At 40.1% G+C, this 24,542-nt stretch overlaps 1 protein-coding gene across 4 annotated transcripts in view; it reads right to left on the reverse strand.

Annotated features, from left to right (window-relative positions):
* The window catches only part of hecw2a (HECT, C2 and WW domain containing E3 ubiquitin protein ligase 2a), a 599,390-nt gene that overhangs the window by 23,599 nt on the left and 551,249 nt on the right, over window positions 1-24,542 (reverse strand). For all 4 annotated transcript variants that reach the window (XM_070875901.1, XM_070875903.1, XM_070875904.1 and 1 more), the window contains 5 exons: window positions 22,821-22,950; window positions 18,347-18,493; window positions 16,829-16,943; window positions 16,654-16,739; window positions 15,578-15,690 (listed from right to left, as the gene is read on the reverse strand). In XM_070875901.1, the coding sequence (XP_070732002.1) occupies window positions 15,578-15,690; window positions 16,654-16,739; window positions 16,829-16,943; window positions 18,347-18,493; window positions 22,821-22,950 (591 nt within the window). The remainder of the gene's footprint in view (window positions 1-15,577; window positions 15,691-16,653; window positions 16,740-16,828; window positions 16,944-18,346; window positions 18,494-22,820; window positions 22,951-24,542) is intronic.

A 24,542-nucleotide genomic window follows, 5' to 3' on the forward strand; every position in this document is an offset into this window, starting at 1 on the left:
TTCTTTAAAGTCCTCCCAATTGTCTCCAGCATTGTATTTCTCATCTGAGCCGTTGGTAGCCATTCTGTGGATTCTGTGATCCCGTAACTCGTCGCCACTGTAAACTCCTGACCCTGCAGTACAGACTGACACGACGCACATGCTGAAGTCAAGGTCACTCTGGACCTGCACCTTTATTTCACAGCTCTTGAGTGCCTCACTTGCCTGAGACCTGCCTTTATATACCTGTGTGGAACAGGTATGCAGTGTCTCCTGCAAGTGCACCCCCAGTGGTAAAGTATACTTGTGGTTACAGGTCATATCTAGTTACAGTCATGTATAGCATGGTAAGATACAGTTATATACAGTAGTGTGAGATACATGACATTAATGAGCTGGCAAATCTCATTGATCACCTCTTTTCGGAAACACAGCCTTCGAACGCACTGTCGATCGGTCAGGTCCAAGTATGAGCGCTTCTCCCTGAAAATCCTTTGGGGGTAAGGCCTCCTTCGCCTCGTCAGTCTGCGACCTCTTCCATTACCCTGATAACTCTGCTCAATAAACCTTCTCCCATCTAGATCCTGCATTAGACAGGTAGTCAGCAATACAGGCTGAGATAGTACAGGCCCCATTCTTTTTGAATCTCCAGAATCTCCTCAAATATCCTGAGATAAACTCAAATGATTTTTCAATTAAAAAAATATTAACTCAAATGTCTTCTATCTTAATAATGTACTCAGTACCAATAAAAATACCTTTCTTACTGTAAATCGCACTGTAAAGTCACTGTTCACATCAGAAATACTGAGGTGCTGACTGTTCCCGATTTCAAAATGGCAGCACCAAGCACTAGCGCCCATTCCTACCCACTTAAGATTGAGTAAAACCACCATTTCAGGACAGTATGCAGCTCCGGTGGTATGTCGGCGTTATGTCATGAAACTTGCACTTTTTGGGCGGTATGCGGGCTGTTCTGCATGGCGGACGGTGTGCATACCACTCGGTGAGATGCCAATGATGAATCTTCTGCCGAGCGGTATGTACATATTTTTTGATCAAATTTGCAATTTTGGGCAGTAATCGGGCAGTAGGTCGATGAATTTCGGGCCCAAGATCTGTCTCTTACAGGGCTGCAGCTCATCATAAAAGGGGAACTAATTGTTCACCATGTAACATAGAAACAAAGAAAGAAGAAAGACTTGCATTTCTATAGCATCTTTCACGACCATCGGATTGGCTTTACAGCCAATTTGGAGTGTAGTCACTGTTGTAATGTGGGAAACGCAGCAGCCAATTTGCGCACAGCAAGCTGCCATAATTAGCAATGTGGTAATGACCAGATAATCATTTTTTGTTGTCTTGATTTGAGGTATAAATATTGGCCAGGACATCATGGTTAACTCCCCTGCTCTTCTTCAAAATAGTGCCATAGGATCTTTTATATCCACCTGAGGGAGCAGAAGGGGCCTCAGTTTAACATCTCATCCGAAAGATGGCACCTCCGACAGTGCAGCACTCCCTCAACACCGCACTGGTGTCAACCTAGATTTTTCGGCTCAAGTCCCTGGAGTGGGACTTGAGCCTACAATCTTCTGACTCAGAGGCGAGTGTGCTACCAACTGAGCCACAGCTGACACAAAGGACGTGAGCAACGCTGCTCTTCTTAATGCTGAAGAGTTGAAGTTCCTGCTGCTGGTGGTGGCTCTGTGGGACAGAAGGCCACCCTCCAGTTAAAGAAAAGGTGCCAACTGCATGAAGGAAGGTCGCTAACCAAGTCAGTGAATGTAGTCACCCATCTTCTGCATAATGACACTAAGGAAGACATGTGCTAGTTACAGGAGCAAAGTGCTTCATTTTTGCACACATTTCTGGTGGGGTCCATTAAATGTTATACAAAGCCAATTTGTGAACTCTTACACCCATCTAGCAGGGGAGGAAGTGGTATGATTTCAAACACTGCAAACAACCATTGCACTTTTAGAACCATAGAAGCTCATAGCCCATTCAGCCCATCAAGGCTATACCAGCAATCCAAAAGAAAATGAACTTCCCCATACTAGCCCTGTATCATTCTCTGCTTCAAATATTTATCGAATTTTTTCCCTAAAAGATGCAGTGGTCTCTGTTCCAACCTCTCTCTCTTCTCCTCTGTTGGGAAAAAAAATTCTTGTCTCCTCTCTTCACGCTCTTAGTGACAATTATAAATTGCTGAACCCTTTTTTCTGCCAGAAATAATCCGAATATCTCAAGTCTTGCCTCATAATTATAGTTTGTTATCCCTGGCATCAACCTGATGAATCGATACTATACACTCTCGATAGATTTAATCTCCTTTTTATAATGGGTCTCACAAAATTGCAATACTCTAACTGTGACCTAACAAATGTATTAATTTTTTACTCATACTCCATGCCCCTATTTATAAAACCCAAAATGCTGTTGGCCTTTTCATGGCTTTCTCTACCTGCACTGGCACTTTCAAGGAGTTATACATTTGAACTTATAAATGTCCTTGTTCATCCACACCATTCAGTGTCTTTGCATTGAGTTTATACCCTTATTCTTTGTTTTTCCTCCCAAACTGTATTATCTCACACTTCTCCACATTAAAATGCACCTGCCACCTATCTGCCCATTCCTCTAATCTGTCTGTGTCTTCCTGTAGTCTTTTACAACCCATTCGATGTTTGCCAAACTGCCTACTTGTGCTTTGAAATCCTGTTCCTGATGTCCAAGTCGATATCAAATCCATAAAACCTACCACCTACCTTTAAAAAGTTGGCTTCAACAGACAAGATCCTAGGATTAGTATAGCAGGAAGGTGAAATGTGAGATTAGAAGGCCTAGTAGATAAAATAAATAGAAATAGTAAGGACTTTAAGCATATGACGAGTAAGAAAATAGTTTGAGCGGATAAGACCACTCAGGGTTGAGATTTTACTTGTTATTAGGATGCGGATGCTACTGGCAAGACCATATTTATTGCCTATCCCTAGTTGCCCTAAGAAGGTGGTAGTGGGCCTTCTCCTTGAATCATTGTAGACTTTATAGTGATGGTGCTCCCACAATGATAAGTAGTGAATTCCAGGATACTGACCCAGCACCAATGAAGTAACAGTGATATATACCCAACTAAGGTTGATGTGTTACTTGGAATAGAACATGGAGGTGATGACATTTCTACTTTTGTCCTAGTCCGGAGATGTTGACTCAGGGAAGAGATGCACTGCCAAAGTAACCTTCGTGAGTTGCTGCAATTAATCATATAGATAGTATATGCTGCAGCCATAGTTCACCGGCATTGGTGGGGGTATACATTGAGTCCAGTGGCAGAGACATTGAAGTGAATTGTTCTGTTCTTGATGCTGTTGAGGTTCTCAAGTGTTATTGTGTCTGCAGATCATCAGGCAAATAAATATTCATCACACTCCTGACTTAAGCCTTGTTGACTGTGAAGAGGCATTGAGGGATCAGGAGGCGTGCCACTTGTCACAGAATACCCAGTCTCTTTGCCCTGGTCTTTTAGGCACAACATTGATGTGGCTAAGCCTCTGGTCAATGGACCCCAAGATGTTGATACCAGGGAAATCAGTGATGGTGGTGCCAGTGAAGGTCATGGGGAGATGGCTGCGTTTTCCCTTGTTCGAAATGGACATTGCCGAGAGACGCTTCAGACCACGCAATTGTGAAGGATGAATATTTGGTGGCATTATTAAATATTTTGTGTCAGTTTTTAAAAATACTGGTAAGAATGCGGGTTTAATAGAGAAGGATGTGGAGCAATTAAAATTGTCAAAGAAATTGGTTCTGACAAAATTAGCAGAACTCAAGGCGATTTCCTTCAAAAGCCTAGGATGAGTGGATGTGGTCACAAATTGGGTAACTGCTTGCAGAACACCATTCCCAAATTGGTCCTTTAAAGGAGATTTACTTTGTACCAGGACCAACCTGGAACACAAAAATTTAGCATATTTATACCAGCAATCAAAGGTCAGATTTAAGGAGATTCAAGATCTGCACCAGCCCAACAAGGTCCCACAAATAGCAATAAATTAAATGACCAGATCATCTGTTTTAAGTGATGATTGGGGGATAAATGATGGCCAGGACACTGGAAGGACAGTATTGCCCTTCTTCGAATGGTGTAGTGGGATTTTGTACATCCACCTAAGAGGCCTTGGTTTAACACCTCATCTGAAAAACTTCACCTCTGACAGTGCAGCACTTCCTCCGTACTGTACTGAAGTGCCAACCTTGATCATGTGCTCAAATCGCTGGAATGGGGCTTGAACCCACAACTTTCTGACTCAGGCGAAAATGCCACCACTGAACAATGGCTGACACCTAAATACTGCTGATTACTGAAAATACTTTTTAATATTCTGCTTAACGTCTTTAGCTATGCTCATCTCTCAGTTCCTCTGTGCACCTTAATAAACCTCAAAACCTGATTCAGCAAATTTTAATACTACTACCAGACTTCTCCCCCCACCTCTTTCGCTATAGGCTTGTAAAGTTTCTTTATATTTATCCATTTTAATTGATCTATTCACCCATTTTGAAGACTAGCTAAGTTATATTTGTTCTTCTTGGGTAAATGCTAATCTTGCATGCTCATTATGATATTTTTAAGAGTATTCCATTTTCCAGTTAATTTCTTGCAGTTCGTCCTCATTGCTTTGATGCTTGCATTTTTAACATCTTTTTGTCCTCGTTACTTTACTGGTTCGGATTGCCAGATAATCTTAAATGTATTCAATAGTTCTGAGGGGATCTACTTCTATGTGTATATATATTATATATTATATATATGCTATTCTGATCACTTCTAAGACCAGGTCTAGAGCAGGGAGTCATCACTTTGTGGGGACCTCGACACATTCAATCAAGGTGATCTGTACCACATTCACTAGCTCCGATTCTGTTGTCTCCCTTCTATTACAGATTTCCCAGATAATATTCGGTTGATTGATTAAAGTCACCCATTAGTACAATCTTACTGTTTTTACATACCCTGCTCATTAGAACATAGAAAATAGGTGCAGGAGTAGGCCATTCAGCCCTTCGAACCTGCACCACCATTCAATATGATCATGGCTGATCATGCAACTTCAGTACCCCATTCCTGCTTTCTCTCCATACCCCTTGATCCCTTTAGCCGTAAGGGCCACATCTTACTCCCTTTTGAATATATCTAACGAACTGGCCTCAACAACTTTCTGTGGTAGAGAATTCCACATGTTCACAATTCTCTGAGTGAAGATGTTTCTCCTCATCTCGGTCCTAAATGGCTTACCCCTTATCCTTAGACTGTGACTCCTTATCCTCTTTAGCGGATATGGAGCACACCATTATTGTTAGTGTTGTTTCAATGGGCTGAAATTAAGGGTCCAGATAAGGCCTGTTACCGCCATTTTGTGGCAACCGTGTAGATGAATCGGGTGGCTGCCACGTTGCAATCAATTGGCCGCCATTACCCAAATTCAGCCGCCACTACCCAAATTCATCTTGGGGATTTTTCCGGCCAGTCCCCCCTTCCGCCCCATTGCTGCCGACCGTTGCAAGTGCGTTTTCAAAGTGCACACCGCTGCTCTCCCATACCTACATCGCAATCCGTCTTAAATTTACCTCCAAAAATCCACGATCTGCCGTGCGGTGCCCCAACAGCTTTTTCTGTCGGAGCACCTTGTTGTGTATGTGTGCGGCACGGCAGCACGGTGGCCCTTCAAGGGCAGGGTGCACTGCCGCGGCCGCATGTTTTTTTTTGCTGGCCGACTTCCCGACCAGCCGGACAATTATTGCCCGGGTTCGGCATCGGAAGCGTTGCTTGAGCACTCCAATTGTCTGTTCGACGATGTTGCATGTGGCTATATGGCTCTCATTATAGCGATGCTTGGCTTCTGTCTGAGGGTTCCGGAGGGGGGTCATGAGCCAGGTGGCGAGGCCACAACCTTTGTCCCCCAGCATCCAACTCTGGCCTTGTGGTTGAGACACTGCTCTCACACAAGATGAAAGCATCATGGATGCTCCCTGGATATTGGGCATTGACTGCCATGATGCGCTGAGTATGATTGCAGACAATCTGTACGTTCATGGAGTTGTATCCCTTTCGGTTTCGGTAAACTTCTGGATTGAGTAAAGGTGCTCACAGGGCGATGTGCGTAGTCAATGGCACCCTGAACCTTGAGAAGCCAGCAATTTGTCCAAAACCTACAGCCCTCTCATTCTGTGCCTCCTTGGTCATTGGGAAGTTTATGAAGTCCATCCTACGTGCATACAGTGCAGTCATCATCATCATAGGCAGTCCCTCGGAATCGAGGAAGGCTTGCTTCCACTCTTAACACTCTTAACAGTGCAGTAGTCATCTGGCGAATGCAGCAATGGGTAACATACTGCGAGATGGAGCATATGTCCCCTGCTGATGCCTAAAAGGAGCCGGAGGCATAGAAGGCAAGAGGCATAGAAGGCAAGTGCCGCAGTCACCTTCACCTCGACGGGCAGTGCAGTCCTGTTGCTACTGGTGGGCTGTAGGTCTGCCTATCTCTGTGACCACATCTTTTCGGAAGCGCAGCCTTGTAATGCACCGTGCCTCAGAGAGCTGCAGGTATAAGTGCTGTTGCCTGTAAACTCGTGGGGGGTATGGCCTCCTCCCCATACGTCTGTGACCTCTTCGATTATGCTCAAAATGATCATCAATAAGCCTTCTTCCAGCTTGACGCTGCATAGAAAAAGCAGCTAGGAATAATGGCTGACATAGTATAGCCCCCATTTTTTAAAATGTCCTTAAATATCCTTAAAACTACTATAAACTCACATAAAACTTCACTGTATAAAACGCAGCCTTCATCTCCAAATCCGTTAGCGCCGGGTGTGCCCTGGGTTCAACTAGTTTCTTTCTGGCAGGTTCCCAGGCAGACAGTAAATTGGGCCATATCGCCGAATTTTCCGCCTGGTCCGATAGCGCAGCGTTGCACATCGATTGACACCATCCAAACGGCGGAAACATCAGGCGGACACTAAATTTTAGCGCCGCCACAAAATCACTGCTGAAATTTCAGCCCGGGCGCAAAATATTGTGCGACTCGTTGAACGCTAAAAAAAGTAGCTTTTGCGCTTCGCCCAGGCAAAACAAAAGTTGCAAATCTGTCCAAAATCTAGCCCTTTAACTTATCATCATCATCATAGGCAGACCATCAGAATCGAGGAAGACTTGCTTCCACTCTTAACATGAGTTCTTAGGTGGCTGTACAGTCCAATAAGAGAACCACAGTCTCTGTCGCAGGTGAGGCAGATAGTCATTGAGGGAAGGGGTCGGTGGGATTAGTTTGCCGCACGCTCTTTCCGCTGCCTGCGCTTGATTTCTGCATGTTCTCGGCGACGAGACTCGAGGACTTCCGGATGTGCTTCCTCCACTTAGGATGGTCTTTGGCCAGGGACTCCCAGGTGTCAGTGGGGATGTTGCACTTTATCAGGAAGGCTTTGAGGATGTCCTTGTAACGTTTCCGCTGCCCACCTTTGGCTCGTTTGCCATGAAAGAGTTTCGAGTAGAGTGCTTGCTTTGGGAGTCTCGTGTCTGGCATGCGAACTATGTGGCCTGCCCAGCGGAATTGATCAAGTGTGGTCAGTGCTTCGATGCTGGGCCTGGTCGAGGACGCTAATGTTGCTGAGTCTGTCCTCCCAGGGGATTTGTAGGATCTTTCGGAGACATCGTTGGTGGATTTTCTCCAGCGACTTGAGGTGTCTACTGTACATGGTCCATGTTTCTGAGCTATACAGGAAGACAGGTATTACTACAGCCCTGTAGACCATGAGCTTGGTGGCAGTTTTGAGGGCCTGGTCTTCAAACACTCTTTTCCTCAGGCGGCCTTTTAACTTAACCCCCTTATTATTTATCACTTTTCACACAAATAGAATTTCAATAACTGCAGGTTAACCTTTCATTGAAAGGATAACTATCTTTTATGGAAATGGTTACAAAATAAGATCGTTCTTACAATCTTACCAAAAAAGTATTGGTCTAAGAAGGACAATTTTTTTGTATGGGATTTTGCTTTTTAAAACATATTTAAACAATACTTTAAATAAGAAACATTTTCTTTCCCGACTTGTTCCTTCCATCACAGGCTTTTTGTAACAATCAACGAAGAACGAAACATTCTTTAAAAACACGATCGAACTCCAGTTGTTGCTCACAGCGACTCAGAGGAGGATACGTTATTTTATCACATGTAATGTACAATATCGTTAGATTCACTGATTTATGGTGATTGAATGTCAAATGGTATTCTTATTACTGAGTAGCGTGGGAGTGCTGGTGATATTTTCAAGCTTGAATTGATTGTGTGCATATTTACACATTATGTGTTTGATAAATCATGAAGGGTTTAGATGGAAGAGAAACTGTTTCCAGTGGTTGAAGGGTCGAGAACCAGAGGACACAGATTTAAGGTGATTGTCAAAAGAACCAGAGGCGACAGAAGGAAAACCTTTTTATGCAACGAGTGGTTAGGATTTAGAATGTGCTGCCTGATATAGATGATGAATATAGATTCAATAGTAACCTTCAAAATGGAATTGAATAAATACTAGAAGAAAAAATATTACAAGAATATGGGGAAAGGGTAGGGGTATGGGACTAACTGGATTGTTCTTCAAACGAGCCAGCGCAGACCCGATGGGCCAAATGGCCTCCTTCTGTGCTATACTACTCTATGATTTTATAGGAGAATTAAATCATGTAATGGAGAATGGACTACGGTACTGGATTGTTCGGTGGGAACAAAAGGAATGTTGACCAAATTAAAGATATTTCTGTAAATAGAGCAAGTGAAAGATTCAAATTAAAATTAACTAATTTAATTTAAAAAATGAAATTGTCTATTGGAAGTTTTTGATATATTGTAAAAGTTTATAAATAATAGGAAAGGGCATTAAAATAAATGTAAAATATACAAGATAAAAAATGCATTTTTATATATTGCAATGTAGATACAGTGTATGTGTGTAATTATTTTTTATTTGTATTAATACAATTTGTATGGAGTAATATTTTGTATATGAATATAATGAAGGATTATAGAATGTTATATTCCTATGAATGCCAGTTTTTCTGCTGGGAAAGGTTTTTATGTTGATAATTAAATAATAGATGTATCATGAGGCAGGAATTTGAAGGGGGGGCATGTTTAAGTGGGGCCATTTTGGAGCTTGTTATGTGGAATTGGTAGTGTGAGGCATGGAGGGATGTAAAATATATGGGGAGGAAACAACAGGGAAAGAAAATGAGGCTGTGGAGAAGTTGGTGGTGGAAAACATGTGTGGGTATTAGCAAGTGGGAGTTTGGTTTTTGTAATGTCTATAAGCTTGTAATGTTTGTAGCTCCACACTGTGGATGTGGACGTATTGTGTACTGCAAGTGCAGGGTTAATAATAAACAGAACCAGGCAGATTTTACGGAGACTTCCGAGAGAGCTGCCTGCCATGTTAGGAGCTGTGTGTGCTGTGCTCTGTGAATATATCACATTTGGCGACTGAGATGGGATTTTTCGGATGATTTAAAGCTTAAATTTTGTTAGTGAAGGATTCAGCCAGCCGACAGAGAGACTTTGGAAGTTTCTGTCTTTGGAAAAAAGCTACAAAAATCCGAGGTAAAATACAGCACACGGTGTGAACAGCTAGAAATTAAAATGGCAGGTGTATTGGGACATTTGGGAGAATATAGACACGACCAGGAACGTTTTAAAGTGTATGTGGACCGGCTAGAAATGTATTTCACTGCAAATAACATAATCGAAGTTCCAGACAATGCAGTCCAGAACCGGGCTGTGTTGGAACATAAGAAAGCGATCTTCTTATCGGAGACGGGTCCGACATTATACGAAACCCTTGTAAATCTGCTTGTGCCTGACGAGCTAAAGGACACAACGCTTAAACAGATTTTAACGAAGCTGGAGCAGCACTATAACCCCAAACCATTAGAAATTGCTGAAAGCTATCATTTCAGGATTCGGAATCAAAAGGCTGATGAATGTATCAGTGATTACATCGTAGCATTTAAAAAGCTATCAATGCACTGTCATTTCGGAAACTTTCAAAACCGAGCATTATGGGATCATTTTGTTTGTGAGGTGAAAAATAATGCGATCAGAAGGAAGTTATTGACGACGGATGACTTGACTTTTGAGATTGCTTGTCAGACAGCGAGGTCGATGGGCATGGCCGAACAATATTCCCGAAAATTAAATAATGATTACGGTCGTCAGTCAACCAAAGTAAATCACCTGCAGGTTCAAGGTAAAAGACGGTGGGGGCCCAAAGTCTCAGAGACTGGAAATTCTAACAGAGCGTCGAAGTCGTGCTATAGGTGCCTAGGACAACACATTGCTCAAAGTTGTCCATATGTGAAGGCAGAGTGTTTCTTCTGCAGAAAGACTGGGCATCTTGCGAAGGCATGCCGACTGAAAGGTAAACCAGCTTTCAAAGCTATGAATCCAACGTTCAAAGCTATGAGTAGAAATTCCAAGAGACTACATAGCATGGAAGAACAACAACAGGACGAGGAGATGTTAGAGTTACACGTCATCAGGAGCTTGAGGTTAATGGACAGCGATTTGGAAAGCATCAAAATCCACATAGATGTTGCGGGATTCAAGATACCAATGGAATTTGACACGAGTGCATCCGTGAGTGTAGTACCGGAGTCACTCTACCTCGACAAATTGCGTGATTTCCAACCGGAGAAATCCAAGATAGAGCTGCAAGGCTACTCGGGAGAGAAAATTCCTGTGGTAGGTTGTATCACCGTACCGGTGAAATAGTCAGATCAATTTCAGAATTTGCCTCTAATAGTAGTGAAAGGAGACAAGTCTGCCTTACTAGGAAGAAATTGGTTGAGCTCACTGAAGCTGGATTGGAGTAAGATTTTCTGTGTGGAAGCGAGATTTTCATCAACGGATGAGGTTATCAAGCAGTATCCGAAGGTGTTCTGCGAAACGGGCAGTCCGATCCAAGGCTTCAAGGTGAGTGTCAGGGTACAGAAGGACGCTAGATTGGTTTACTACAAGCCACGTTCCATACCATATGCACTCAAGGAGAAAGTTGAGCAAGAACTAAAAAGACTAGAGACTGAGAACATTATTTGTAAGATAGATCGATGTAATTGGGCTACACCCATTGTTGTTGTACCTAAGTCCGATGGTAAGGTAAGATTGTTTGATGATTATAAAGTAACCGTAAACCAGGTTCTAGAGGGTAATGTCCCCAATACATTGCCGAATATAGAAGATTTGTTCACAACACTGACAGGTGGTCAGATCTTCTCAAAACTGGATCTTACAAATGCCTACTTACAGCTTGAACTAGATGAGGAGTCCAAGTCATGTTTGACTATAAATACTCATCTTGGCCTATATCAATTTAATAGGCTACTGTTTGGCGTGTCTTCCGCCCCTGCCATATTCCAAGGGGTGATGAACCAGATTTTGCAAGGTATTGAAGGGGTAGTATGTTATTTGGATTACATACTAATTTCAGCACCAAATAGGCAAATTCGTTACAACATATTGAATGAAGTTCTCAAACGGCTAGAGAAGCACAGAGTACGAGTGTCTGCTCATAAGCGTGAGTTATTTAAAAACTCAGTGGAGTACTTAGGGTACAGAGTAGACAAGGATGGTTTACATCCAACCATGGAAAAATTGGATGCAATTAGAAATGCACCCACTCCCAGGAATGTCACTGAACTTCGTTCATTCTTGGGTCTTTTGAACTATTGTGGGAAGTACCTACCAAATTTGGCTACAGTATTACATCCACTGAATGAGCTTTTGAAAAAACTGGTCCATTGGAAGTGGTCAAAAGAATGCGATACAGCATTCAAGGAGTGTAAAAGCAAATTGGTAGAGAGCACCATGTTAGTTCACTATGACATATCTAAGGAGATTAAGCTAGCATGTGATGCCTCTTCGTATGGAGTTGGGGGCAGTAATCTCTCATGTATTAAGTAGTGGGGAGGAGAGACCAATTGCTTTTGCTTCACGCCCTTTCAGTGCCAGTGAGAGTAATTATGCGCAAATTGAAAGGGAAGCTTTGGCATTAATTTTTGGGGTCAAGAAGTTTCACAAATACCTGTATGGTCGTAAGTTTACCATCGTTATGGACCATAAGCCCCTAACAGCAATCCTCCATGCAAAGTCCCCAGTTCTAACATTAGCTGCAGCCCGAATGCAGAGATGGGCTTTGATTTTGTCGGTATATACATATGATATTGAGTACAGATGATCAGCTGATCATAGTAATGCTGATGCAATGTCTAGATTGCCTTCCCCATCACAAGTTACACCCGATAGGGGAGAAGTGTTTTATTTTTCATACATTGATGAACTGCCAGTCACAGCTGAAGAGAATGGCAGAGCAACCAAACGTGACCCAGTGATGTCAAAGGTGTATGAGTGTATTGCAAATGGATGGCCAAACCAGGTAACAGACAAAGATACACATCCATTCTTCATTCGTAGGAATGAATTATCAGTCGATAAAGATTGTATCATGTGGGGTGCAAGAGTGGTTATACCAAGTAAATTCGGGTCCAAATTATTAGGAGACCTCCATGACCAGCACCTGGGAATGTGCTTGACCAAGAGTTTTGCATGCAGTTATTTATGGTGGTCAGGTCTTGATAAAGATATGGAGTACATTGTGAGTCAGTGTACGACATGTCAATCGGTAAGCAAGCAACCACCACGGTACCATTACAGCCATGGAAATGGCCTCCCAGGGTGTGGCAAAGGCTACATATTAATTTTACTGAGTTAGAAGGACAACAATTGTTCATTGTAATTGATAGCCATTCGAAGTGGGTTGAGATGTTTCCAATGTGGAAAATAACAAGTAAAACGATGGACATTTTACGAAAATTATTTTCTTCGTTTGGCCTCCCTGAAGAGATTGTTTCAGATAATGGACCACAATTTCGTTCAGAAGAATTTGCACAATTCACGAGCAAAAATGATGTGAAACATACCAAAGTTCCACCATACCATCCTGCTTTGAATGGTGCAGCAGAGCACACTGTACAAATTGTAAAACGTGCCCTCATAAAACAAATGTTAGATCCAAATCCAAAGAAACGACAGTTGTCATTGGAGCACAAATTGGCTAATTTGTTGATTACATATCGAAATACTCCTCCTACAACTACTGGTAGAACACCAGCAGAGTTGCTTCTCAAACGACAGCCACGAACCAGATTCTCATTGTTAAAGCCAAATTTGGCACAGTCCGTAGAAGAGACACAATTAAGATAGAAAGAGAATCATGATAGAGGTAGAGTAAAAGAGAGAAGAGTGAAATTAAACCAGAAGGTGAGAGTGAAGAACCATCACCATAAATGGTTAAAGTGGTTACCAGGAAGAGTGGTGAAGATATGTGGTCCTCGCACATATTTGGTCAAGATGTTTGGTAATGGACAGGTTAGGTTTATTCATATTGATAATACTTTACCGACAGACATGGAAGGAGTTGAAGGTGGGAATGATTTCAATTATTTCTGACTCCTCAGATAGTTTTGATACACTAGTAGCAAATCCTAAATCTAATGTACTGGAAACAAATCCAGGAGAGAATCAGAATGAAAGTCTGAGTCCGAGTCAGGAAAACAAAGAGCCTGAAGTTAGAGTGAGTTCAAATGAAAATCAAGGAAATTCCATGGAGGAAAACGTTCCTCAGGATGAGCCTCGAATGACACTAGATTCGACACCATGTTTGGAAGGTTCTGTTCGAGAGCGAAGGTATCCTCTTTGAAACAGAAAACAAGTGGTAAAGTTAAATTTGTAAATATAAAAAAAAAATAAGTTTGCATCCTGTGTTATGTATAAACATGAAAGTTATGTATGATGTTTGTTATGATGGCTTCTTCATTAAGGAGGGAGAAGTGTAATGTCTGTAAGCTTGTAATGTTTGTAGCCCCACACTGTGGATGTGGACGTATTGTGTACTGCAAATGCAGGGTTAATAATAAACAGAACCAGGCAGATTTCCAGAGACTTCCGAGAGAGCTGCCTGCCATGTTAGGAGCTGTGTGTGCTGTGCTCTATGAATATATCACAGTTTTAGTGTCCGAGACAGTGAAAGGTTAAGGGATGAAGGAGAAAGGTTAATGGTTGCAGAGTTTGGTGATGCGCAAAAAAAAGATTGGTAGGATGTGGTGTGAGCTGAAAGGAGAGAGTTCGGGCGGTGAACAAGGAGAGAATAGCGAGGGAAAAGTAAGAAAATAAAGAAAACACTTCCCCTCCCTCTTCCAGAAGACTTCAAATCTACAGGTGTTTCCATGCTTTACTGGAAAACTCAATTTTATTTGAATGGCAAACATTGCTGTTTAACTAAAGCAGAGCCTTCTCACATAATGTAGGAAATCCTTGTACAGAAACTTGTTGCCATACTAACAGAAGTTTCTAGTGTGAGCTAGCATCGCTTTAAATTTATTATACTACCATGTTTTTAAAAACAAACCGAGTTCCTTTTCACAGCGGGAACCTGACATTTGATAGCACTGGGATAGGGGCTCGGGTCACAGCAGAAAAATGGCCGGAGTGCTCTGGGAGGAGTGTAGGCAGCAGTGGCAGGGTTTTTGTAAAAGTGCGGGAAATCCCTCCAGGGAATCCTGTCCCCGCAATTCCAAAAGAGTGGATTCCTGCACTGAATAGGGGCCAGTTGGAAGATTCTTAAATGCTGTAAAAATAATAACAACATTTAAACAATACTTAAGAAACTTAAAGCTGGTTGCGACTGACAGTAGGAATCCAGCACCAGGATCAAAACAGCCAAGAGGTCGCAGTTGAATGGACTTCAGTTGGGTGGCGCTGTGAGCACAGCACCACTGAACCAGAGATGGGGGCTGGAATATTCAATCAAAGGTAAATTTACATACAAAGTATAGATAGCTAGGTGTGATATAAATAACCCAACAGGAGGAAGTAATTAAGTGTTATTCCTGCAAGTACATGATGCACACAATATAGGAAGGCTCTATTACAGACACCATAAATGAAACATTGAATGAATTGCACCCCAGTATAAGGTGGAAAACTCTGAGTTTTGTGAGCATTTGTGTACATTTTTCAAACAATACTATTTTTATAGGATTGGATCTACAACATTGCACTTCATTTTTCATCGTAACATGATATTTTTTGATGTCGAAGTGGAAATTAAATCATAGCAAAGAAGCTTTGCATAAGTAGGTACATTCAGCAATCCTTTCTTTCAATATTGAGCTATGCTCAAAGGGACCTACAATACTTGCCCTAATTTAATTGCTATATAATTCTCTGATCTGTCTTAGTTTGAAGTGCAGCTTAACACTGGCAATATAGGGGCACTGAATTTACCATAAGAGGTCATCCTTATTTATATTCTATCGCTCTTAATATGTAAACAACCACTGCAATCCAGAGAGTCTAAATAAATTCTGTGGTATGATTATAGGACTACGAAATTACAACAAAAACAAACTAATTTATATAACTGGCACTACAAGGCTGTGAATGCCAACACAGTAATGAAATAGGAAATGTTTACTACATTATGTTGCTCATACCTTGGAAGTGAGGTGATTTTGCCCCATTTCTCAATACAAAATCTCCTGGGTCCATTGCTGCCACGGAGTGATGCAAAACCTTCATAGGGTATACTTGATGTACCTGTGACAAACTAACAAAGAAATACAGTATTAGGTAACATTAGTGGGTAACACAGATGCTTAGTACAGCATCTCACTAAGGTACTTAAGAACATAAGAACATAAAAAATAGGAGCAGGAGTAGGTCATACGGCCCCTCGAGCCTGCTCCGCCATTCAATAAGATCATGGCTGATCTGATCATGGACTCAGCTCCGCTTCCCTGCCCGCTCCCCATAACCCCTTGTCAAGCCCCTTCATAATCTTATATGTTTCGATAATATCACACCTCATTCTTCTGAATTCCAATTAAAGGCCCAACCTACTCAACCTTTCTTCGTAAGTCAACCCCCTCATCTCCGGAATCAACCTAGTGAACCTTCTCTGAACTGCCTCCAAAGCAAGTATATCCTTTCTTAAATATGGAAACCAAAACTGCACGCAGTATTTCAGGTGTGGCCTCACCAATACCCTGTATAGCTGTAGCAAGACTTCCCTGCTTTAATATTCCATTCCCTTTGCAATAAAGGCCAAGATTCCATTGGCCTTCCTGATCACTTGCTGTACCTGCATACTATCCTTTTGTGTTTCATGCACAAGTACCCCCAGGTCCCGCTGTACTGCAATACTTTGCAATCTTTCTCCATTTAAATAATAACTTGCTCTTTGATTTTTTTCTGCCTCACACTTTTCAATATTATACTCCATCTGCCAAATTTTTGCCCACTCACTTGGCTTGTCTATGTCCTTTTGCAGATTTTTTGTGTCCACCTCACACACTGCTTTTCCTCCCATCTTTGTATCGTCAGCAAACTTGGCTACATTACACTCCGTCCCTTCTTCCAAGTCGTTAATATAGATTATAAATAGTTGGGGTCCCAGCACTGATCGCCAACCATTTATCCCGACTCTCTGTTTTCTATTAGTTAGCCAATCCTCTATCCATGCTAATATATTACCCCCAACCCCGTGAACTTTTAATTGGTTTTACTGTACCTGTAACAATCTTAGTCTCTGCTCATTGTTAAACCTTTCCACTGCAGCCCAAAACCACCTGATCACTATGTGGTTGTCATGGTACCCTTTGGAAAAATAAATGAACATTTATAAGATGCTGAGTTTCCCAAGCATTAAGCTAATAGAGTGATTAAAATAATTCAGATCATCTCACCTCCTCTGTACTCTGTGTTGTTTCTCCAATCACTTAAATCGATCTCTGCTGTGCCAGCAATCACTAATTCTAATTCCCGTGCATCAAATACAGATACAAGCCGAGCATCCACCACCTAGACCAAGTAATTGTCATTAAATAACAGAGTAACACTAATTTAAATAACATCTGAAAGTTACCTTGGATTTGTGGTTCGAACTTGCTTTTATATACTTGGAGCCAATTAGTTTAATTTGATCACAGATAAGAGTGACTATAAAACAGGATATTTAGGATACCTTCATTGTCTCCATTCAGCATATCTTGATTAGTGATGATAACTATCACCCGATCCCCTAATATATTGGCCTTGAAATTACAGTCGAGCTCTTCCCGCGGGCAAACGAAAGAAAAAGAGAAAAAAGATGCGCACTTACCTGTTGCTGCTGCGCCCGTTGGAACTTCCGAGCCTAAGTCCTCTCGTGACTGCGCATGCACGTGGGGACGTGGGGACGTGCACAGGCCGGGATCTGGTGACAGCAGCCAATCAGGTGTAGTATAGATTCTCATTCATTGTAATAGGAGTTCCGTAAGTCTGGAACTCCTATTACTATGAATGAGAAACCTCCCCCCAAACACCCAAAACACAATCAAAAACTGGAAAATAAACTACATATTTAACATTCATTTAAATTAAAGTTGTTAAATAAAAAAATATTTTCCCAACTTTTAAAAAAGTTTTTTTAATTAAGCCTTAAAATAAACTTACCATAGTGGGGAGGGTTTTTAACAATAAAATGTGTTTTTATAACTTTATTTTAAAATGTTTTTGTGTATTTTTAAACACTTGTACCTGTAAAATTAGGCTATATGCCTGCTTTTTCAGGCACAAGATTTTAAAGGACATTTGCTGGGCAAAATATTCATAAATATCAGAAATCTTGCTCTGCAAGTATCCTCGCTCCCAATAAGCGTTGGATCTGTCAAGCCAGAAACCTGACAGATCAGAAAAGCTGGTTTTCAGCGCATGCGCATTGCACGCTGAAAACCGGCTTTTCCGATGCCTTCCCAGGTCCGTAGAAACTTCGTACGGACCCAGGACATCGGAATTTCAGGGCCAATATTCTTTAGATTTCAGTATCAAGGATGATTTTGGTCTGCAAAGAGGTATGTGTCCTTCATCCCATCAAATTCTCACACTGAAGATAAACAGCAATCCTAACTTTCTTTGCAGCCCTGCTTCCTGCATTTTCCCTGTTCCTCTCATAATTAAGGATATAGAGATGTATTTGCTCTTTTGAAGAAAAAAAGGACACTGGCAAATTTTTGGCAAGATATCCCAGTGTAACAATAAACAATCATTTACAATAATAGTGAAATTTGGCTCTATCTCAACAATTGCTTGTATAAAATGAAATTATTTGGCAGGGCAGCGTGGTCTGATTTCACAAGAACATGTTATACAAGGACCTGCAAAGAATTGTCAAATTAGCAAAAGTTCCCTTTGGATTGCATGTATTGTGCATCTGCTATCCTTACCTCATAGAAACCTCGCACTAAGCTTTCCGTTTGTTGCACAACACCCCTCTCAATGCGCCATTTTACCATCTTTTCAATGTATTCTTTCTTGTTTTTTTCTGCAACAGGGATGTTTGCACCACCTGGCTTCAGCTCTCTCTCTGTAATCTATTCCAAAGAAAACAATCAAGCAATCATTTCTACCCTTGAAGGAATTGAATTTCAGTTCAGTTCACAGTAAACCTTTAACAGTGTAAAAATGGGTATCTTCAATATGATATAGCAATATTATCAGTTATGAAGTCGTGTCCATAATCTAACCAACAAAGTATAACAGCTAAATATTATTCCAATTACTATTGCTAGGAATTATGGGCATTCCTCAATGAAAATGTTGCAAGTAAATAATTATCAAGGGTTAAGGTATTGTCATTTGTTTAGTGATAGCCTAAAAATGATCGAGGTGACACTGTTCACAATTGGTCAAGATGAGTTTGGCTAATTGTTTTTTTTATGTTTCAGCTAGTGAGATTGAGTTATTGCCTGTGATTGTTCTGATTGTAGATATATTGTTTTTTGACAACAAATATTAAGCTTAAAAATTTGTAATAATTATTAAATAAGAGTACAAACTGCACTACAATGGTAAATAAAGAGGCATTTTACAAGCTACAAATTTTATTTTTAAATATTACAGCCCTGTGTATATTAATTATATGAAGAAGCAAGTACAAACTAAAGGGCGCACAGTGAGGTACAGGGGATAGAATTTATTTTGACAGCAAGGACAACCTAGCCTATGAGCTGATTAAATAGTGTACTCTGCAGTTTAGCATACCAAAGTGTACTATATTTATAGTCTTTGAGTGCTGGAGTGGTATTTTGAATCAAATATTATTCACGGGTGCGAATGTTCAAAACAGCAGTCAGATTGCATTTAAAGATTTATCTTAATTTTTGGCAGGGTATATGGATTAATTGAATAAATCAAGGCTGTTCGAATCAACAACCAGTTCATGCACACTCTCACTCCTGTGTCTGTGGGGATTGTGAATTGTGCATCGTTCAGACTCATAACATTCCCTAAATCTCTGCTACTAGTTTAAAAAAAATTCCTCACTGGGATACTGCAGACGTGGAGCCATTACGTGGACAATATATATTGATTAGAAGGTTTGACAGAAGAAGTAAAATTGATATAAATGAGCCAGATTACTACCAACCCTTTGGAAACTATCAATCTGTTTGCATAATTGTACAGATGCTCCTTCGGTTCACTATATAATTACAGAATCAGCTTACAGTCAAAGTAGGTCAATTATTAAATTGACTTATTTATAACAAACATACATCAGGATTTTAAAAAAAAAGATGAAACCACTTATTTCTAAATACAGTCAAACTACTGTGGCTCATCCCAACATTTTCCATAAAAGGCAACACCAAATTTAAAACCATTTCATCAAGAATTCTTATGCTGATATATAATTGCTACATACAGTAAGCCATTTTGTGTGTGTATATATATATATATATATAAAACAAAAATAAAACTGGCATTGTAGTACATATGAGCAATCAGCTTCACTAATTCAGAGGTGAGAGGGAATTTTAACTTCTGAAAAGATTTAATACAACCACTCTTTCCATAATTGAGAGCTAGAAGAATCTGCTCCATATATCCTTTCCTGGATTAAACGTTACATTTCTAAAGCATGTGTGATTGAATTTTAGTTTTACTTGTGCCTTATATTACATTAATATTTTGAACTTCTTTGTACGTGATTGCACTAGAGAGGGTGCAGAGGAGATTTACTAGCATGCTGCCTGGAATGGAGAATCTTAGTTATGAGGACAGATTGGATAGGCTGGGTTTGTTCTCATTGGAACAGAGGAGGTTGAGAGAAGACCTCATCAAGGTGTATAAAATATTGAGGGGCCTGGACATCGTGGATAGTAAGAGTCTATTTCCATTGGTGGAGGGGGCTATTACGAGGGGGCATAGTTTTCAGGTGGTTGGTGGAAGATTTAGAGGGAATTTGAGGGGGGACTTCTTTACACAGAGGGTTGTGGAGATCTGGAACTCGCTGCCTGGAAGAGTGGTGGATGCAGAAACCCTCACCACTTTTAAGAAATGGTTGGATGGTCACTTGAAGTGCCGTAACTTGCAGGGTTACGGACCTAGAGCCGGTAATTGGGATTAGACGAGATGATCTTTTGTTGGTCGGCGCAGATATAATGGTAAGTACTGCAGGGAATTGAATACGGCCAGGGTGATCTCCTGGACTAGTTTCGATTGCCTGGGTGGGTCGGAGAGGAATTTTCCCAGATTTTTTCTCCCTAAATTGGCCTGGGTTTTTATCTGGTTTTTGCCTCTCCCAGGAGGTCACATGGCTCCGGTTGGGGCGGAGTGTAGACGTTTTTAGTATAAGGGGTGTTGCAGTTGTGTGGGGCGGACTGGTTGGGCTGGTTTGTCTTTCCGTTATTGTTCATGGGTTTGTATGTAACCTTTAGGGTGGCAGCTCTTTGTTGGCCGGCGCAGACACAATGGGCCGAAATAGCCTCCTTCTGTGCTGTAAATTTCTATGTTTCTATGTATTCAACCGAGCCATTTTTAAAATGTGGGCCAGGTTTTGGGGGAGGGGGGGATCTATTTTCCATTGGCAGTAGGTTTAAATTAATACATTATTTATTCGACAAAAAACATCTCAATTCCCAGTGTAAATGAAATTATAACATTTGTCACACCTTCTTGTAACTTTTCATATATTGTCTACAAGATTCCTACATCTACACTGTAAGGTGGTTAATGTTTCAAAATATTTGCTTCATGAATATAGCATTCCATAAGGAGCGGTCAAAATAGACAAAACAGCTATATTAAAAATAGAGGGAGAAGAAATGAAACAGAGCAATTACTCAATAGATTGAAAAATATATGATTTTTATTTTCTACATCTCTCCTATGAATTGCAAAATTTGTACTTTGATCAAAGAAAAAATAAACATAATTCCTGCTGTGATTTGTACCAAAGAAATAAAAGGTGATTCCATGATCCTATGATTCCAGCAGGATTGCGGGTCAAAGAATTGGGGCTAAATTGTTGTAGCCCTGTCTCTGACCCATGCTCCCTGAAACTGCCTCTTCCCTGCTGTGAGTACAGGATGGTGGAATCACCCCTATAATATTATCACACCTTTCCAAAATAAATGTTTCATCTATTAATCAAAACTACCCAATGCCTTAGTGATAATACCTTCAAGACCTATTCTGGTTAGGAATCAAGCTAGAGATGGTTCATGTGGAATTGGTGGACTCTGTTCCTTTGGAGTCACTTACAAGTTATACCTGAGTATCTGGACTGGGTATAATAAGCTATAATAGGGTGTTATTCCATCCCAGCTAAGTTTTCAAGAAAGAAACATGTGCTGGCATTTCTGGAACACCTGAAACTGGGGCAGAGCAGCTCACTGTGCTTCAAATAGAGGCAGAATTTTTTTTTTTCATTTTCACACCAGGAACCAGCCTATCTGATTTGGTTGTCCACAAAAACGTGTAGTAGTCCACATAGAACATTAAATCTCAAAGCTGATTAGGTATACATAAGAATTGCAATGATTCGTTATCAGAAAACATTGGCAGAATAGTTTTGCTTTAAATTTAATACTGCCATGTTTTCCGAATTCAATTTTGTAAGCATAAATGATGTGAAATTAGTTTAATTGAGTTAGATAATGCAAAGCATTCTTTCCATCTATCAAACCCACTTTTAATAGTTGTTCTTTGCGCTTAATTTTTAAGTATAGATATTAAACAGTGAACATGTTTATTTACATATATAGGTCCAACTCAGGTATATTATTTCTTGTATAAGTGGTACTGTAATGCATCAGCACAGTACAACTCTAAAAAAAACTTGTATTGTTGCTGGGTAAGACATTGTTCAGATTGACTCTGGATCTCCAGTCACCTAGTTATTGCCCTAGAGAGGATACAAAAGGGAACGACAAAGATGATTCTGTGTGACAAAGATGATTCTGAGTGTTAAGAATCTAATTTATAAGAAAAGGCTAAAGAAGTTGGACTTGTGGTATTGTGATCAAATTGAAATTATCAAAATTATGAAGAAATTGGCAACATTTTTCCAGAGGATGTATGTTATTAGAAAGTTAGGGGTAAGGTGGTTAATAGCGTTGTAGAATAGATTACCAGGAAAGGCCAATGGAAGGATTGGCTATGATAGAATTGCCATGATAGAATTATACAAGAAACTGTTGGTATAAAAGAAGAAAATAAATCAGGCATGCAAAAAAGTGAAAAATCAGTGATCTACCATTGAGTTTACCTTACATATGTCTCATATAGTAACACTTTCTTCTTTATCTTAATGAGATATTAATTTTACCTACATAGCAAAAAAAAGCACAATACATTTCAATATCATTAATATCCAAAAAGAATTTATCATTTAGAAGCTTCACCCAGTTAGCCCACCTGGCCAAAGACCTCTTCATTCACAGTAAATGTTAGGTCTAAAATATCATTGATGTCATTGTCTTTCATCCACTGCAGACTCTGGTGAAATTCCTCATCCAAATATTCCAGGTCACTCAGATCACAGGATCTGGCAAGAACAGGCAAACATGTAGGGTATGTCCAATGTACTCAATAGGTTAATTACAAACAGTATCACTATAATATTATCAATCTATTAATTAGCTCAGTCACATTTATGCATATGCTGAGGAATTATTCAAGCAAAAATGTTATAATATCCTAAAGCATCAAAATACTAACATGCTAATATTTTCTCAAATGTGTACCAGTGATTCTAAAGGATTTTTCATTTCAAGAATGTTTAAAAGAACAAAATTGTATGATTAAATAGAATTGTAAATATGAATACCTTTCACGCAGATATAATCTTCTGAACATTGACTGCTTCGACATGGAATTTTCATGTTATGATTTCTTTAAAAACCTGTGGCTCTTTTTAACATTTGGAAAATGTTTTGTTCAGTATAACTATCCTCTAGACTTATCCTAAGCTAAGCTCTCCTAAGCTAAAGCAAATTTCTGCCCATGGATCAATCTTGAGATAAAACTACTTTCCTAAACTAAACCCATATAGACGAACCAACCAAAATATAAAGCTATGGCCCTAGTCTCAGTAGAAACAGTACAAAGTATTGCAAACCTGAAAAATACAAGGACAATCTTTCGGCTCTCCAAGATCTTCTAATAATGTAGCATAACTGTATAGATTTGAACAAGTATCCTCCAAATAGAGGGGTGGATCAGGTGACAGGAGTGGACACCACTGAGGAGACGTGGTCTCATTTTATTCACAGTCAATATTAAGAAAGAGGAATCATCCGATTGTAAGGAAATTATTCCTGACAACCTTTCCAGGGCATCCATTACAAAGTGAAACAACAGTTACAACTACTTCCATTTTTATTGCATCTCTCACATAAAAGAACATATCAGAGTGTTTTACAGCAGGTAATTCAAACTTAAAAACGAACCTATGTTTAGGTTTGAATTTCTATAGCATCTCACCGTTCTTGCCATTTAATGGGATTCACATAAGCTTCTCATCAGTGAAAAAGCAAAGATTCCCATCTCAAATCAGTCTCCTCAGATAACGTTTTAAAATCAGAAACCATCCAACTTTTATGCAACTGAGGAAAGTTATTAAAACCCAAAAACTTCCTCAATCACCAGGAAGAAAACTTTTCCAAGGCAAAATAATCCAAAAGGTCAAGGACTGTCAAAATGCATCAGAAATTTGAGATCTCATTCACGTGAATATAATGGAGCAAAACTTAAACTCTTATTAGTGTTGGACCACAATGCTGCCATTGACTTCAAAAGCAAAATGGTGATCATCATGCAGATGAGAACACGTAGGTTACATTTTTTTCCAATAATTTAAGTAAAACATTTATTTTTGTGAATTTTCCCTTTGTAGTTAGCTCCTTGCATGCACTCCAGCCTTCTGATTTAAAACATATGGCTGTTTAGCCTTTGGACTTTTCACAGATGTCAACATGGTTCTTTTGTTAAACTAGCAAGAAGAGCACTTGAAAGGTTTTCACTCTTTCCTCCATATAAACCATTTAAGAAAAAGCATATTTTACTCCTAAAGGAAATCCATGGGAATATCAATTGAGACAGAGATTTGAAGTTAGGGGTTTTAAATTCAGAATCCAG

This window comes from Pristiophorus japonicus, chromosome 3 (genome assembly GCF_044704955.1).
Source record: "Pristiophorus japonicus isolate sPriJap1 chromosome 3, sPriJap1.hap1, whole genome shotgun sequence".
NCBI lineage: Eukaryota > Metazoa > Chordata > Chondrichthyes > Pristiophoridae > Pristiophorus > Pristiophorus japonicus.